This window comes from Loxodonta africana, chromosome 16 (genome assembly GCF_030014295.1).
Source record: "Loxodonta africana isolate mLoxAfr1 chromosome 16, mLoxAfr1.hap2, whole genome shotgun sequence".
Lineage (NCBI taxonomy): Eukaryota > Metazoa > Chordata > Mammalia > Proboscidea > Elephantidae > Loxodonta > Loxodonta africana.
The window spans coordinates 29884054-29900861 of NC_087357.1; the positions used below are offsets into that span (position 1 = coordinate 29884054).

Here is a 16808-nt window from a genome sequence, read left to right on the forward strand (position 1 = left end):
AGAGTTAACCATATTAAAGGAAAGAGGAATACAGGCAGTTCCTGAGTTATGAACAAGATTTGTTCCTAAGAGTGTCTTAAACTCAAATTTGTAGATAAGTCAGAACAGGTGCATACAGTTCTCATTGACCCTTACCTTACTGCAAGAAAAGGCTCAAAGTCTTTTCAATGATTTAAACCCTTCCAGAACCAGTGGTATATATAGCTACCACTTACTTTTTGTACTTCTGGGGTTCACTGGGAAGCTACTGTCCCACTGACTGTATACACTGCCACCCAAAGCCCTATATAACAACTTGAAGGGGAAAAAACAGGCATGTGCTGCAAATTACTGTTTTTACAGGATATCATATGAAGTGGTGCTGAATCATTGAATTTTTGAAAGAAAATCATGAATTTTGAAAATTTTTATTTGGTACACATATTTACCCCTAGACTCTGGGGGTACGATTTGTGGAATGAGGCATAAAAGAAAAATCATATTACCTACCAAAAATTCAGACAGGCTCAATGACTCAGCATGCCCTCCATTACTGAAAACACATAGTATCAACAAAAAATTAAAAGGAAAAAATAAATGGGCTGTGAAAGGGTTAAAAGCTGCACGTACAGCAAGTGAAGGTGACTATGATGATTTTTTTTCCTTTTCTTTTTCTTGTACTTTAGATGGTTTACAGAACAAACTAGTTTCTCATCAAACAGTCAGTACACACATTGTTCTATGACGTTGGTTAACAATGCCACGACATGCCAACACTCTCCCCTCTCAACCCTGGGCTCCCCATTACCGGTTTTCCTGTTCCCTACTGCCTTCCAGTCCCTGCCCCAGGGCTAGTGCACCCCTTCAGTCTTGCTTTGTTCCATAGGCCTGTTCAATTTTTGGCTGAAGGGTGAACCTCGGAGTGACCTCATTACTTAGCTAAAAGGGTGTCCAGGGACCATACTCTCAGGGTTTCTCCAGTCTGTCAGCCCAGAAAATCTGGTCTTTCTTTTTGAGTGAGAATTTTGTTCTACATTTTTCTCCAGCTCTGACCAGGACCCTCTATTGTGATCCCTGTCAGAGCAGTCAGTGGTGGTAGCTGGGTACCATCTCGTTGTTCTGGACTCAGTCTGGTGGAGGCCGTGGTAGATGTGGTCCATTAGTCCTTTGGACTAATCTTTCCTTTGTATCTTTAGTTTTCTTCATTCTTCCTTGCTCCCAAAGGGGTGAGACCAATGGAGTATCCTAAATGGCTCCTCACAGGCTTTTAAGATCCCAGATGCTACTCACCAAAGTAGAATGTAGAACATATACTTTATAAACTATGTTATGCCAGTTGAGCTAGATATTCCCCGAGATCATGGTCCCTACAGCCCTCAGCCCAGCAATTCAGTCCCTCAGGGAGTTTGGATGTGTCTATGCAGCTATTATGACCTTGCCTTGTACAGGTTGTGCTGGCTTCCCCAGTATTGTGTACTGTCTTACCCTTCACCAAAGTTTCCGCTTACCTATTGTCTATTGCTTTTCCATCCCCACCCCTCCCCTCCCTCGTAACCATCAAAGATGGTTTCTTTTTGTATGTAAACCTTTTCATGAGTGTTTACGGTAGTGGTCTAATATAATTTTTGTCCTTTTGTGATTGATTTATTTCACTCAGCATATTGTCCTCCAGATTCATCCATGTTATGAGATGTCCACAGACTCATCATTGTTCTTTACTGTTGTGTAATACTCCATTGTGTGTATGTACCACAGTTTGTTTATCCATTCATCTGTTGATGGGCCCCTAGGTTGTTTCCATCTTTTTGCTTTCGGGAACAATGCTGCAATGAACATGGGTGTGCATATGTCTGTCCATGTGCCGACTCTTAGTTCTCTAGGATATATTCCTAGGAGAGGGATTGCTGGATCATATGGTATTTCTATCTCTAGCTTTCTAAGGAAGGGCTATATCGTTTTCCAAAATGGTTGTATCATTTTGCATTCCCACCAGCAGTGCATAAGAGTTCTGATCTCCCCACAGCCTCTCCAACATCTGTTATTTCCTGTTTTATTGATTCGTGCCAGTAATGTCAAGGCGAGATGGTAGCTCATTGTGGTTTTGATTTGCATTTCCCTGATGGCTAGAGATCGTGAGCATTTCCTCATGTGTTGGCCACTTGAATGCCTTCTTTGGTAAAGTGTCTGTTTATTTCCTTTTCCCATTTTTTATTGGATTATTTGTCTTTTTGTTGTAGAGGTACTGGATTTTCTTGTAGATTTTAGTGATTAGATCTTTGCCTCATTTGTAATAGCCAAATTTTTTTCCCCAGTCTGTAGGTTCTCTTTTTACTCTTTTGGTGAAGTCTTTTGATAAGCATAAGTGTTTAATTTTTAGACGATCCCTGTTATCTAGCTCATCCTCTGGAGCTTGTGTGTTGTTGGTTGGGGTTTGTATCCTGTTAATGCTGTGTATTAGGGCCTCTGGCATTTCTCCTATTCTTTCTTCTATGAACTTCATGGTTTTTGGCTTTATATTTAGGCCTTTGATCCATTTTGAGTTAGTTTTTGTATATGGTGTGAGGTATGGGTCCTGTTTCATTTTTTTGCAGATGGACATCCAGTTTTGCCAACACCATTTGTTAAAAAAGACTATCTTTTCCCCATCTGATGGACTTTGGGCCCTTGTAGGAGATCAGATGACCATAGGTGGATGAATTTACATATGGGTTCTCAATTCTGTTCCGTTGGTCAATGTATCTGTCATTGCACCAATACCAGACTGTTTGGGCTACTATAGCTGTATAGCAGGTTCTGAGGTCAGGTAGTGTGAGTCCTCTGACTTTATTCTTCTTCAACAGTGCTTTACTTATCTGGGGCTTCTTCCCTTTCCATATAGAGTTAATGATAAGTTTTTCCATCTCTTTAAAGAATATTGTTGGTATTTGGATTGGGATTGCACTGTATTTGTAAATCACTTTGGGTAGAATTGTCATTTTCACAATGTAGAGTCTACCTATCCGTGAGCATGGTATGTTTTTCCATTTATGTAGATCTCTTTTGGTTTCTTGCAGAAGTGTTTTGTAGTTTTCTTTGTATAGGTCTTTTACATCCCTGGTTAGATTTATTCCCAAGTATTTTATTTTTTTAGGAGCTATTATAAATGGTATTGTTTTCCTGATTTCCTTTTGTGATGAAGAATTTGTTGTGAGTAGGGGCTGGTTCAGTCATTTCAAAGTAAGGACAAATTTACATAACATTAAAGGGTCTGTAAGTCAGATGTTGGTAACCCAGGGACTTACTGTATATGTTTGAGAGGTTTCATGTTCAGATGGGAAGGACAGGTCAGTACAAGAAGAAACAAATGAGGAGAGAGAGCTCTGCTTTCACCCATGCCTAGAATAATGAGGGAGATGACATTAAGACACCAACTTTCCAATGGCTTTAGGTCAGGCAAATGATAGCAAAAGAGTAGTGATTTTTTTCCTTCAAGAAAGTATTATGACCCACACCATCACCCATCAAGAAAGGTCACCAAGATGGTAAAAATCCCCATACCTTCAGATGTCAATGAACCAACCCAGCTCTAATCAATGTCTGTCTCTTACCCATGAAGACAGTTGTCAGCTGCAGTCAAGTTGGCCCCTGATTCATGGCTACCCCATGCACAACAGGATTGGACAGTTTGTGATTCATAGGGTTTTCACCAGCTGATTTTTCAGAAGTCGATAGCCAGGCCTTTCTTTCTAGTCTTAGTCTAGGAACTCTGCTGAAAGCTGTTCAGCATCACAGCAACATGCAAGCCTCCACTGACAGACAAGTGGTGGCTGAGCTTGAAGTATACTGGCCTGGAATTGAAGCTGGGTTCCTCACATGGGAGGCAAGAACTTTACCACTGCCTCCACCCATGAAGACTAACAGTCACTAATTTCATATCTCAAACTTATCCAAACTATAGAAGATACTGCACACCTGGTAACAGAGATGTAATTTTACAAACATAATGCAACCAGCTACTATAAAGCCAAGGCTTTTCTTTTTTTTTTATGATATTTTGTTTGTTCATTCATGAAATATGTTTTGATCTAGGGGATAAGCAAAAGGAAATACTTACTGAGAAAAGATCTGGCCTAGCATTTACCATTTTAGGGGATTCCTGTTAGGAAAGAGAGTGAAGAACCAGCCTTTCTGTTCCTGTAATCATTTAAGATGACAGCAAAGACAGCAGTAAAATACCTGTTTGGTTCATGCTTTCTTTAATAAAACTTTCATTTTTCCCAGAAGTGCAGCATTCACTTCCCTGTTCCTAAGTGCCAGGAGCTGATCAGAATCCATCAGCAGAACAAAATGAAACCCCTATTATATTAAAATGCAATCAACGGTGTGTAAAAGTATCTGTCTGGAATGTAAAACCATCCATGCGTTTGGCATTGCTGGATTTTTTTTTTTCCATAATATATCAAAATTCTGAGTGGTCTCCTTATGTCATAAATTTATGGGCTGTAAACAAGATGTGGCATTAGACGTTGGCAGCAAATGTTAACATCAACAAAATACCTTGGCTCTAATGCATTTAACAGTTATAAATGTGAGCTGTCTTACCCAGGAAAGATGGTAACAATTGCTGTGCACCCAAAAGTCCATCAAGTCATGTTCTAGGTGGGACCTGAGGTTTCAGTGTCTCTCAAAGTGTTACTGGTGGCGTGAAGTTGTAACGAGAAGGTAATACACATGCTGCAGTCACTGCCTCCCCAATTATGCAGTTTTGCAATAGGTGTTTACGGAATACATATCATCTAATTTGGCTATGGGCATAAATCCATATCTCGAGAACCGTGCTTGTGGGAGTTTCACCATTCATTCATGAGCCCAAGACTCACTAGGTTTCACAGAAACCATCTGTTTACATCTAGCAAAAACAAATAGGACCAACTGAAGTCTTCCAGCCACAAAAATAATTAGGCTCTCTCTCTTTCTGCAAGAGCTCCCCAGCCATGTCATTCTACAAAGTCCACTAAGTAAAAGGATATGGTGCCCTGAAGCCAATCGCTAATGTGATCCTGAGCCCTGGACATAGAGAATTTGCTGCTGAGTTATTCACCAAGAATCGAAGTGCTGTCAGATTGATGTGGGATGATTGGGAGGTGACTAGACAGTATCAGGGGCTTGTTAGGACTGGAAGGCACACACTCCAAATGAGATGATTCCTTCAGTACTGATGAAACAAGACTGGGACAGAATGGGCAGATGAACCCAGCTGCAGCGACTTCTACAGAGAACTACTGACATTCTGTCATAACCATAAGGTGCTGGCAACGACTAGAATCCTGAGAAGTCAGTAGGGTTTGGAAGGGACTGAAAAGGGGAAAAAATGTGGAAGGAGCAAGATTTTTATTTTTAGGGAGATGAATGAGGATGGGGATAACCTACTGTGGACAGCGGTTTGTCTGTCAGTTTTGAGAAGTAGTAAAATTGGATTGTCCCGTCAAAAGACATCTCATGGTCTACCAAGCAGGCTAGGGCTGGCCCCTTCAGGAGGGATTTTGTGCCCACATATTGTAGAACTCACAATAATAAGCTAAACTTTTCTCGTAGCAAAGTTACTAGAAAATCTGCCCTTTCCCCTAGGGTTTTGGTTTGCAAACTTCAGATGCATCAGTCCAGAGACCTGTGTGTAAGGTGATTCAAACTCAGGCTAAAAAAGTCAAGAGGCTCAAACTCGACATGCGAGCTGTCATATTTCTCTAAAGAATGTCAGATGGGCTTAATGATAGGCCAAAATTTTCCAGTCGAAGCACCATGGCCAGTCACTCTCAGGTAACCTCAAATAATAAATCAAGCAGGTATCCCTTCTCCCTTCCTCATTCTTGCTTTAATGGGAAATTCTGGGAGAAAAGGCATCCCAGTTTCACGATAAGTCCAAAGCAACCATCTTCCTATAATTGATGACTCAAAGCTATTTCCCATTTAGTGTTGACGCTCCAGAACAGAAGCTCTTTAATCATCCTTTATGTCCACCAGCTGCCAGTTCTGCTGACCCAGGGCCCAACTGCCATTTAGTATACTTAATTACAATGACTGGGCTATATGTGTAGATGCTTGTTTATAAGGAGTGTAATTAGCCTAAAAGAATTTTTATATAAGGTGACCAAATTGAAACAAACATTAATCAAAGTCAAAAATCTATGGAATTAATCATTTATCTTTGCATAGTGCATTGTTTGTTCTAAATCAGGATTTTATGGAAGACAGTTCCATCTTGGACCCCATTATAGGGCAATAATGCACCTTTTCAATACAGCATTACTTGGGAAAGTAAGCAATCAGGATCAACGTCATTCTCTAAAAGAGTTGATGTACTAGATACTCTACCAACGGAAATATACCGAAGCCTTGCTAGCATGGGTCCATGAGGCCCATGGGTAAAGCTATGTTTATAACAAGGTTCTTCTGATTCATTCAGTGATAAATAAGCTCCCCTCCCACTACAGGCTCCAGGGTGGAACAAACTGTCTTTTACAAAAGGATGCTTTTGAATAAGGAGACTAAGGGCAAAGACACAGGATATTTCCAAATCGTAGCAAATACTTGTATGTTTCTTTTATATAGAAACAAACTGTAATGGGGCATTTTCTATTCTTTTTCTGTCATAACTTGGAGTGGGGAGACAAAAGTCTCAGAGAGGCAAATATATCAATTACTGTATTTTTTTCTAAAGGTACTTTTTTCACATTTTAATCTTCTTGAACCAAGATGTGCCTTAAGTTAACTTAAGGTGGTAGTTTTATTTCCATGAAAACTTACTGTTAAATTGAAAAAAAAAAAACCGTCATTAAATTAAGAGTGCATATTTCAATCTATGGCATCTTAGAATCAAGGAAATACGGCATTAAACCTGCCCAACACTAGATACCCATTAGCAAGATAGGAAATATGCTTGAAAGATAATATGTGTAGAAACCAAGGTATCCAGTCTCTACTTTGTTGTAAATAGTTCCTGTAAGTGGCTCATAAGCATTCATGAGTATTCTGCATATACATAAAACCTTTTCAGAATAAGAGTGCATCATTCTCTTAGAAGTTCCTTTTTAAATTCTTTAGTCACATGGATTAGAAGGGAAATCTATTGGATTGAATAGAAAAGGGAAAATGCATTAGGTTTGGCGATGTGTACAGTAAAACATATTTGGTTAGGGGATTTGAAATGAGGCAATTATTTGGTGATGTATTCTTGGAAAAAGTCCTTATAATGTTAGTATCAGGGCTTTGAGCCAGTTATTTCCAGTTTGACCCCCTCCTTCGAATTTGCACTTTCACCCCAGATATACTGAATGAGAATCTACAGTTTAACAATATCCCCAGGTGGCTCTTATGTATAATAAATTTTGAAAACCACTGCTCTACTAGTGGTTCTCAGAATTGGCCCCTAACCAGCAGTATTAGCATGGCCCAGGAACTCGTTAGAAATGCAAATTTTCAGAATGTTCTAACTTAGTAGATTTAAAAGGTGATTCCAGGAGGAGTAGCTGCAACGTTCTTGGGCCCATAGAGGTAAAGTGAGCCATGAAGGGCAAATCCAGTGAGGACAACGATCTGATGGACACCCAGTAGTTAGTGATATTGCAGGGAGAAAAGCCATGTGCACACCAAGAAAACAATGATTAGGAGCAGAGGGACAGAGGGCCTTGCTAGCATTGCCTTAAAGAAGGCCCAGGGAGGAGTCTGGGAGGACTAGATGTGGACAGAAGGTTTGGACTTGGGTGGTAAATGCAAAGGGATTGTAGTGAGCTTGCAAGCTCAAGGACTTCATGGGCACTGCCAACCTGCCAGGTCTCATCCACTGATGTGATGGTAGCCAGCATAGCAGAACTAGGTGTTTGTGCCTCTCCACAGCCTCCGCTTCCCCCTTACCCTGCCAATCCTATTGGGAGCACTACCTATAAGGTGTACGACTGGAGATGGCAAGCTCATTTTCCTGGTGCCTTGCATGGGTTGGCTTGGGTAACCATCAATAGTGACCACAGGCACCCTTGATTGTTCCCCCTGCCCACGGCTGCCTCTAGTGAGAGCAGAGTCTGCCTCAAGTGGGTCAAATAGATAGAATATGGGTCTGTCACTTTTATTATAAGGTCTGTACCTTTAATGTTTCCTTCTCCTTTTCTGTTCGCTGCTGTTCCAGGTGTAGTTTCACAAGTGCTGACTCTTTGGCTGATATTTCTTCTTTCAGCTGATCTACCTGATGGGTCATAATCTTTAATTTCCTCTTCATTTCCGTTATTTCATCCTAACAAATTAAAAGGAGAAATATTTGAAAGTGAAATAAATAGGCATTACTGTCTCTAAGCAAGTTCAATATATATTCAAGAGTTTTTTTAGGGAGGCTCTCTCTAATCAATGGTCTCTTGACCAATTAAAACTGGACTATTCCTTTATATCTTGTGCCCATCAACCTCAGAGTACTAAATAGCATTAACTCTCAAAATACTCCATAAGACATATACTATCTTAGTTATCTACTGCTGCTGTAACAGAAATACCACAAGTGGATGGCATTAACAACGAAAAATTTATTCTCTCACAATCTAGGAGGCTAGAAGTCCAAATTCAGGGTGCCAGCTCCAGGAGAAGGCTTTCTCTCTCTCTGTCAGCTCTGGAAGAAGGTCCTTGTCATCAATCTTCCCCTGGTCTAGGAGCTTCTCAGCACAGGGACCCTGGGTCCAAAGGATGTGCTCTGCTCCTAGTACTACTACTCTCTTGGTGGTATGAGGACCCTCTGTCTCTCTGCTCGATTCTTTCTTTTTTATCTCAAAAGAGATTGACTCAAAATACAACCTAATCTTGTAGATTGAATCCTGCCTCATTAACATAACTGCCTCTAATCCTGCCTCAATAACATCTTAGAAGTAGGATTTACAACACACAGGAAAATCACATCAGATGACAAAGTGATAGGCAATCACACAATACTGGGAATCATGGTCTAGCCAAGTTGACACACATTTTAGGGGGGCACAATTTAATCCATAACATATACTAAGCATACCTAATGTATAAATCTCACACAGACATACACAGGCATGTGTGCACTTTATTCCTCATTTTACAGGGCAAGAATTGGAAGCACAACAAAATTGTAACTAAAAGAATTTGAAGAAAAGTCCTGCAATTAAACGACAAGAGCATACTGCTACCCTCTGAGCCATGGTAGCTATTAGCAGTTTTAAAAATTAAAAAGAGGTGAATGATAATTCTACATCATAATTATAAGCAGGACCATGGTTGCCACCATCATATCAACTTGTGTCATCTCCATTTCAAACAACCTGACAGTTTTGCATAAATTGATCTTCTCTTTCAGGTGAATTCCACGAGATTTCTTTCTTGGCCTACTCTAAATTCCGCCATTAGGATAGCAGAAACAGTTTTACCCCTAGTGTGGGAAAGGATCAAAATGTAAAGACGCAAATGCTTCCTTTACCTGTGCCTCAACCAGATTTTTGCTGTACAGATTCCTGTCTGACCTCACAGCTTCGTAAAGGTTCTGTTGCTGTTTTAATTTCGTCTCTGATTCAGCTATTTTTTTCCTGTAGTCAAAAATCTGCATTTCACGGATTTTTATGTCTTCCATGTTCAGGAGGACCTAGAGGAGAAAGAAGAATATGAATATGGTTAGATAGCTTATCTGTGGTTACCAGTTCGGAACTAACTTGGAGGTTTATATCTAAGGGTGGTTGGCAAAGATGCCAGCAATCAGAAAATCTGACTGTGGCTATTATCACTGCAGTACAACACTGCAGCCCAGCTGATTAGGGACAAACATACATTTTATCTACTCTGGAGCTCTGCTTAAACATAAAGGCTTAGCTCAGTTATTCTGTGATCATGAGAGGGAGAAAAAGAATTCTTCCAATACTGAAAACCTCTCCTGACAACACCCATCCACCAAAAAAGACAGAGAAAAAAATCCACAGACTTAAACAGATCTTAACACAAAGCATTAAGAAAGATAAGAGGTAACCTAGCTATTTGGCCACACTTGCTGCCTTATAGAGTTAACCAGGAGGAAGAAAGGTAGCATTTGAACCCTGATAGCAATCACAGCCCTGTCTTGCCAATGTCAAACTCGCTGCATCAAGGGAACTTAAAGGCCTTCATAACAATGCATTCTGTTGTACACAAAACATTTCTGGGAAAGATGGCATGTAAGGAAGACTTCCTCCTTTTTGCAAGTATGCAAAGGCAAGGCACAAAATTCCACAGTGAACTGATACTGGTAAACCAGCAATCCATACCAGAGACACTACACAATCATGGCTCAGCTACAACGCCTACACACTTTTTTTTTTAAGGACGAATGTCTTAAAAAATTCCTTAAGAAGAATTTAGTGAGGAAAACTGATTAAGTCAATGGAACTAAGTTCTACGCAACAGCTAGAACACATAAGGAGAATATTCTTACGAAGATGTCACTGAATTTTAGTGGTTTTCTCATAATTAATGGCTATAATTTAAGGAAATAAACACAGAATGTGACAGAGAATGGAAAGAAGGGGACATAAGGTGGCCAAGGATGGTCCTCTAAAAAAGTGATATTTTACCTGAAACCTAATGGACTTTTGCCATGCTAATTTGATTGTGATTCTGGTGTGGGCTACTTGTTGTAAACAGCATGTTCCCAAGTTACTGGACTATGGAATCTTTTATTTTCCCCCGACTTGTGAAATTCATATTCCAGAAAATATACTCTGAGCAACCCTGCTCTAGCATTTGCCCATCAGAGTTGATGAAGGCTGACATTAAAATATTTATCCTTTGTATCTTTAAATAAGCCTCTTTGAGAACTTTCTTAGACTTATATTTAAAGAGGGACAAAATTTTAATAAGCTCCTTTTTAGAATATGTTATTTTGTACTATTTTTTTCTTATTGGATCTATTCTTATTAACATTTTTTGTCTTTACAATTTTTTTATTTGATTTCTTTATACATATTCCTACACGTCATAATTTCAAATAAATATGTCAGTGTCAAATGTACATTAATTTTCTTTCCCATATTTACTTGGACCTTCATCCCTGCTTCAAACACATCAGTCCCTCATTACACATAACTTAACCAGGTCAACAATCTAATATACATCCTTCCATGTTTTTCTTTGAATTCTGCACATTCTACTCAGTTCTACAAAAATATCAATTAAAAAAAAAAAACCTATTGCCGTCAAGTTGATTCCAAGTCATAGAGACCTATAGGACAGAGTAGAGCTGCCCCATATGGTTCCCAAGGAGTGCCTGGTGGATTCAAACTGCCAGGCTTTTTGTTAGCAGCCATAGCTCTTAACCACTACGCCACCAAAGTTTCCAGTGACCCTAAAAAAAATAAATAAAAATAAATTTTTTTTTTTTTTTTTTAGTAAAACTGCCCCACAGGGTTTCCAAGCAGCAAGGACTGGCTGGTAAATTCAAACTGCTGACCTGCGCCATCAGGGCTCCATAGCTAATAGTTATCAGGTACTTTTTTTTACCAGGCACTTTACATATAACTTAATCTTTACAAAAATCCTGAATTGTGTATTATGATCATCCTGATTTTACAAAGAAGGAAACGGAGGTCAAAAGCATTAATATCATTCCCAAAGTTATATGACTAGTAAATATACAGATAACAGGAGTTTGTTTTCCTTTGTTTTTTGTGAAGTTTTTTATTGCTGTTGTTCCATTTTGTTTTGCTTTGCTTTTTTTGTGGGGGGAGGTTTGGCCAGATGGGATGTTATATATCCTTTTATGCACCTTGCTTTTATTACTCAACAATACTTTGTGAAAATCATTTCCTCTAGCCCTAATTCATTCTCTTTAAAGAACATAGAAGATTCTACCAGGAGAATTACCATAATGTACTCAATTCTTCCCCTACTGATGGCTTTGTTTCCACTTTTTTGCCAATATGAACAAAGCTGCAAAAAAACCTTTTTGTACGTGAGTCCTCCTACACTCATGCTCTTACTTCCATGGGATGAATTCCCTGGAGTAGGCTAGCTGGCTCAAAGGACATATATATATATATTTTAGCTCTAATAGACATTGCTAGATTGCTTTCCAAAATGGCTGTAATACTTTATATTTCCACACTGCCAGCAATAGTTTCCTTAATAGAAAGTTTTCTTAATAGAAAACCATCCTTGCGGTTTCAGGATAAATCCTCTTTGGTTATACTGGATGATTCTTTTAATGTACTGTTGAATTTGGTTTGCTAGAATTTTATTTAGAATTCTGCATACATATTCATAAGTGAGATAGGTCTATAGCTTTCTTTTTATCTCTATTTTAGTATCAAAGTTTCTGCAAGTCTCATATAGTGAATGGAGTATATTTCTGTTCACTCATTCTTTCACTCATTCATTTATTCATTCACTCAATGAACATGTACTGAAGACCTATCTATTGCCTCTTTCATCTTAGTACTCAAACAACCCAACCGAGGACTCACCTGGGTTTCTAGTCTTCCTCCCAGACCTGGAATCTTTCCACATTATAACAGGAAAAAGCTTGGGCTATACCAGTAAAGCGATGCCTATCAATATTGCCCAAAATAATGCCAGGTACATATGCAGCACTTTTTCTAAATTCACAATAAAGTTTATATAGCATGAGAACTATCTGATTCTTCAAAGTCTGAAAGAAATGAATTCTAAACCATTAGGCCCTCAATCAGTGTTGGAGTTAATTCCCTCTCAAAAATTTTTGGCAGCTTCCATACTTACTGATCTTTCTAAGTTTTCTCTTCCCTTTGAGTCGACTTTTAGTGTATATATTTTCTAGGGAATTATCTATTTCATCCAAATTTTTATGTTTATGTGACTAGAGTTGTACAAAATATTTCCTTATTTGCTTTTACTGTTTTATCATTATTAGTAATGACAGCTCTATCTACTTTGTATGGAAAGAAAAATGACACAAAGTAAGAATACATACAGACTCAGTGGGAATAGCTTGGATGGTTAGTTGGGGCCTGGGAGGAGAAAGACTAAAAGACCGATGACAAGGAGGTTTGGGGAAGAGGCATGTTGATGGGTCTGAGACACAAAGAAACCCTAGTTCATTCTTCCATCATTTCTTTGAGCTACATCCTTTGTTGTTGTTGTTAGGTGCCTTCGAGTTGTTTTCAACTCACAGTGACCTCAGTATCTTCAGAATCCTTAAAAATCAGTGGCAGGTGACCTTTTAAGATACTAACACTGTAACTAAAATGTTCAGGTTAAGAATAAAAGTGAAATTTAAATAAGGACCCATCTCTGGATCTGTTAATTTGTTTCATATTTCTTCAAAGAAAAACAGTATCTTAGCCTAAAACTTAGCTTTTCTGTGGACAAGACATCACCCACTTTGGGGTCAGTCAAATGAACAGATTGAAAATACTTTGAACAGAACTACCAGCATTCAGAATATCAAGCAGCATGCACATCAGAGAAAAGAAAAAATTGCTTGTTCAATAGCTTTGAGAGACTTTATAACAAAAATAATTCTCTGCAAAGACCTTCAGAGAAAGGATTCAGCCAAGGATGTTTAATTTGGGGACATCCAACTAGCATCGTCCATGTGCACAAAATCACAAACTTGCTTCTGGGGTCCTGAAGCTGGGGGTAATAAGAAGCCATCACAATAACAAGATGATCAAAAAGATTTAAGTTAAATGACAATGAAAAAATTACATAAGTATTGAAACTAGGAGAAAAGACAATTTACAAAACAATTTATTTCTAAGTGTTGAGACCCAATTTACTTTGATAGAAATCATTTGAACCAATGTCACATAGAAGTTCAAATCCTGAAAACTCATAAAATGTGGGGCGTTAAACAGCAGCAAAACCTCTTGTCAGCAAACTGGCCCCTGTTGAAAAATGGTATATCAGAGAACGAGGGGCGCCAGCTGTGGGGCTGGAGCTTAATTAATTGATTACCCTTTCAGATACCTCAAACCAACTCATGAGATAAATCACATCCAAATATAGAAAGTTTTATTACAGCCAGAGAGTTGGAGCTCTTAGTGTTTGTAGGCCCACTACAGAGGAGCCCAGAAAACACTTATGATGCACTATGAAGGTACAGTCCCGGTTTATAACCTACTCCTACCTTTTCTTTTTCTGTTAAAACAACCTGCCAGTAGAAATAAGAGTGAGATAAAAATCAATAACGTGTGCTGGAAATCTGCCGCATAGCCAAAACAGCACATAGACTGAGGCAGGATAAGAAAGTAGGTCATTGAGTTTGGAACCCTTTAACTTATATTTGATGAAATATCAGTACAATAAACTTCTCAAATAAGTTCTTCTGACTCCACGTCAATGGTTTGAACGCTGACCATGCTTTTACCTTCATGATGAAACTGAAAAACTCACTCTCTGAAAATAAAGCACATCTCTGTGCCCAGGCATGGGAAATTTTAAGTCTTCCTTGTTTGTTTTGTTTGTTTTCTTATTTTATGGTGGTGCAGTCATTAAGCATTTGGCTGCTAACCAAAAGATAGGCAGCTCAAATCCACCAGCTGCTCCTTGGAAACCCTATAGGGTCACTACGAGTCAGAATCGACTCAACGGCAATTGGTTTGGCTTGGTTAATTTTGGTATCCTAAATTCAGGGGGACATAACTGTTTCTATCCCTTTGTTTACAATGTATTATCTTATAAAATGGAGGGTATAATAGGATCTACCTCAAAGGACTATTGTGATGATTTATAAAGTCAGGAAAATATACATACATGTCATCACACAAGAAGTACCTAGCATATAGTAACTTAATCACTCAATAAATGCCAAGAGATTATTATTATAGGTTATACTATATAATATTAAAAAAAAATATTAGTACTTAATAAATCAATTTTTTCCCCTATAGATCAAATTCTGTTCTCTAGGAAAGTAGTGATATACATAGCATACATCTTTCTTTTTGACACAGAAAGCCTATATTTTGTGTACGTCCCTTTGATGCCCCTCACCAGGGCTCTACCCAATTAAAGATGCTCTTCTGTGTAACTTCACACTGACATCAAAGAAACAGGAGCTTTATTTCATTATAACGGTATCTAACAAGGGGGGTTTGATGGTGCAGTGTTTAAGAGTTTGGCTGCTAACCAAAAGGTCAGCAGTTCAAATCCACCAGCCACTCCTTGGAAACCCTATGGGGCAGTTCTACTCTGTCCTATAGGGTCGCTGTGAGTTGGAATCAACTCTACTGGAACAGGTCTGGTTTTTTGTTATCCAGTGGACAATATTTCTTTGATCAACTTTTGCTCTCCTCACTCTTTCTAAGACCACAAAGTCCATTATTATTCATTTCATTATTATGCATATTCTGTCTAGAAGAGCTTCACTTGACACCATATAGTGCTAAACTTGACATCGTAGTAATAGGCAAATGAGCAAAGACCTAAGGAATTTCTAGGCAGGGATTTGTTGTGAAAGAATGCCTTTTGACGTGGAAAATGTCTGGGAGGAGACTGCCAGAAGTTTAATATTTAGGCTGAAAAAGAGGGGTCCTGAAATGAGCCAAGTACATTGTATGCAAAAGGTTCACCAGGTTTAATAATTGACTAGGAATGGTGTTACCTAGAATTTGTAGAAGTTTAGAAAGTACTATGTATGGCTGACCACAACTTAAGACGCCACTCCTCATGCCTCGCAATTTACCTCAAGAGTAAAATTCAGTGTCCAGCAGAGAAAACATCATTTGGATAAAAAGTACCGGAGCCCTGCAGGAGACTAGCTTATGGTTCAGCAAACATGCACACTCTCCTCCTGTTCCCACAGCCTCTATGGGAGGAGTCCATTTCCCCATACTGTTGCTGTTGGGCCTGTGTTAGCCAACGGGGCATCAGAGAACACTAGGCAAATAGAGAGACACAAAATGTGCTCCTTTGGTTGAGTTGGCCATTTGCACTCCTTTCTTTCACCATGAGAAGAACAAGCATCTGGGAGGATGAGGAACCTGTGGAGTAGAACTGGACCCAACACATAGCCCAGAGCCAAGTCCAGTCTAAATCAGCTAAAACTCAGTCAACTGCAGGTGTGTGAGTGAGAAATAAATGTTGATTTTTGCGTGTCACTGAGGTTTTGTGGTCGGTTATTATGCAGCATTGTTATGGCAAGAGTTGACTAAAACAAACGCTTAAGAAGATTTGGGATTCTCAGTCATCCAATTCTGACATAAAAGGGAATCTCCTTTCCTATTTGCAAACGCCAAGTTAAATTCATAAAGCGTAATGCAGGGCTTTTGGCATGTTAGATTTCACCTTTCTTTCTCTAAACCAGAAAGAACCAGAAGGCAAATGTTCATACTGTTTTTGCAGTCCAGAAGGGAGAAGTGACATCAGTTACAGCTAAAAATGCAGAGGACAAATCAGTTAAGACCTTTCATCATGGTAACACAGGAATTTAAGGGAGGATGGAACCACAGTGATAAGTAAATACATTCTTAAAGAAGAATATTAGATTCCTAATAGTAAGTCTTGGAACAGTTAATTTAGATGTCCAGTTATGCTTCTCATTCACTTTTTCAAAAAATACTTGAGTACTTATTTAGTAAATAAGTATTATAAAGAGCTCGAATAAGACTTGAATAAGACTTGTCTTCCCAGAAGTCCTAAGGTAGAATGAGGACGATATGCAAATAATGGTAAGTATAGCAAAGTTTGCAGAGAAATAGAACCATTTTCATATTGTAGGTGCCCCATGCCCAACTGCCTATTCCCTTTCACTCTGGGCTGAGGTAGCATATGAATGAACTGTAATTCCTAGAGTGCCCTGTTACCAGGGTTGATTCTTTCTGCCCTATCACACCTCAATTCCACAATCT

General features: G+C 38.9%; 1 protein-coding gene across 1 annotated transcript in view; it reads right to left on the reverse strand.

The window, feature by feature from the left end:
• CFAP58 (cilia and flagella associated protein 58) overlaps positions 1 to 16808 on the reverse strand; it is a 112341-nt gene that overhangs the window by 66662 nt on the left and 28871 nt on the right. The window contains exons 11-12 of the mRNA XM_064269083.1: positions 9437 to 9598; positions 8096 to 8242 (exon numbers count right to left, since the gene is read on the reverse strand). Of these exons, the coding sequence (XP_064125153.1) occupies positions 8096 to 8242; positions 9437 to 9598 (309 nt within the window). The remainder of the gene's footprint in view (positions 1 to 8095; positions 8243 to 9436; positions 9599 to 16808) is intronic.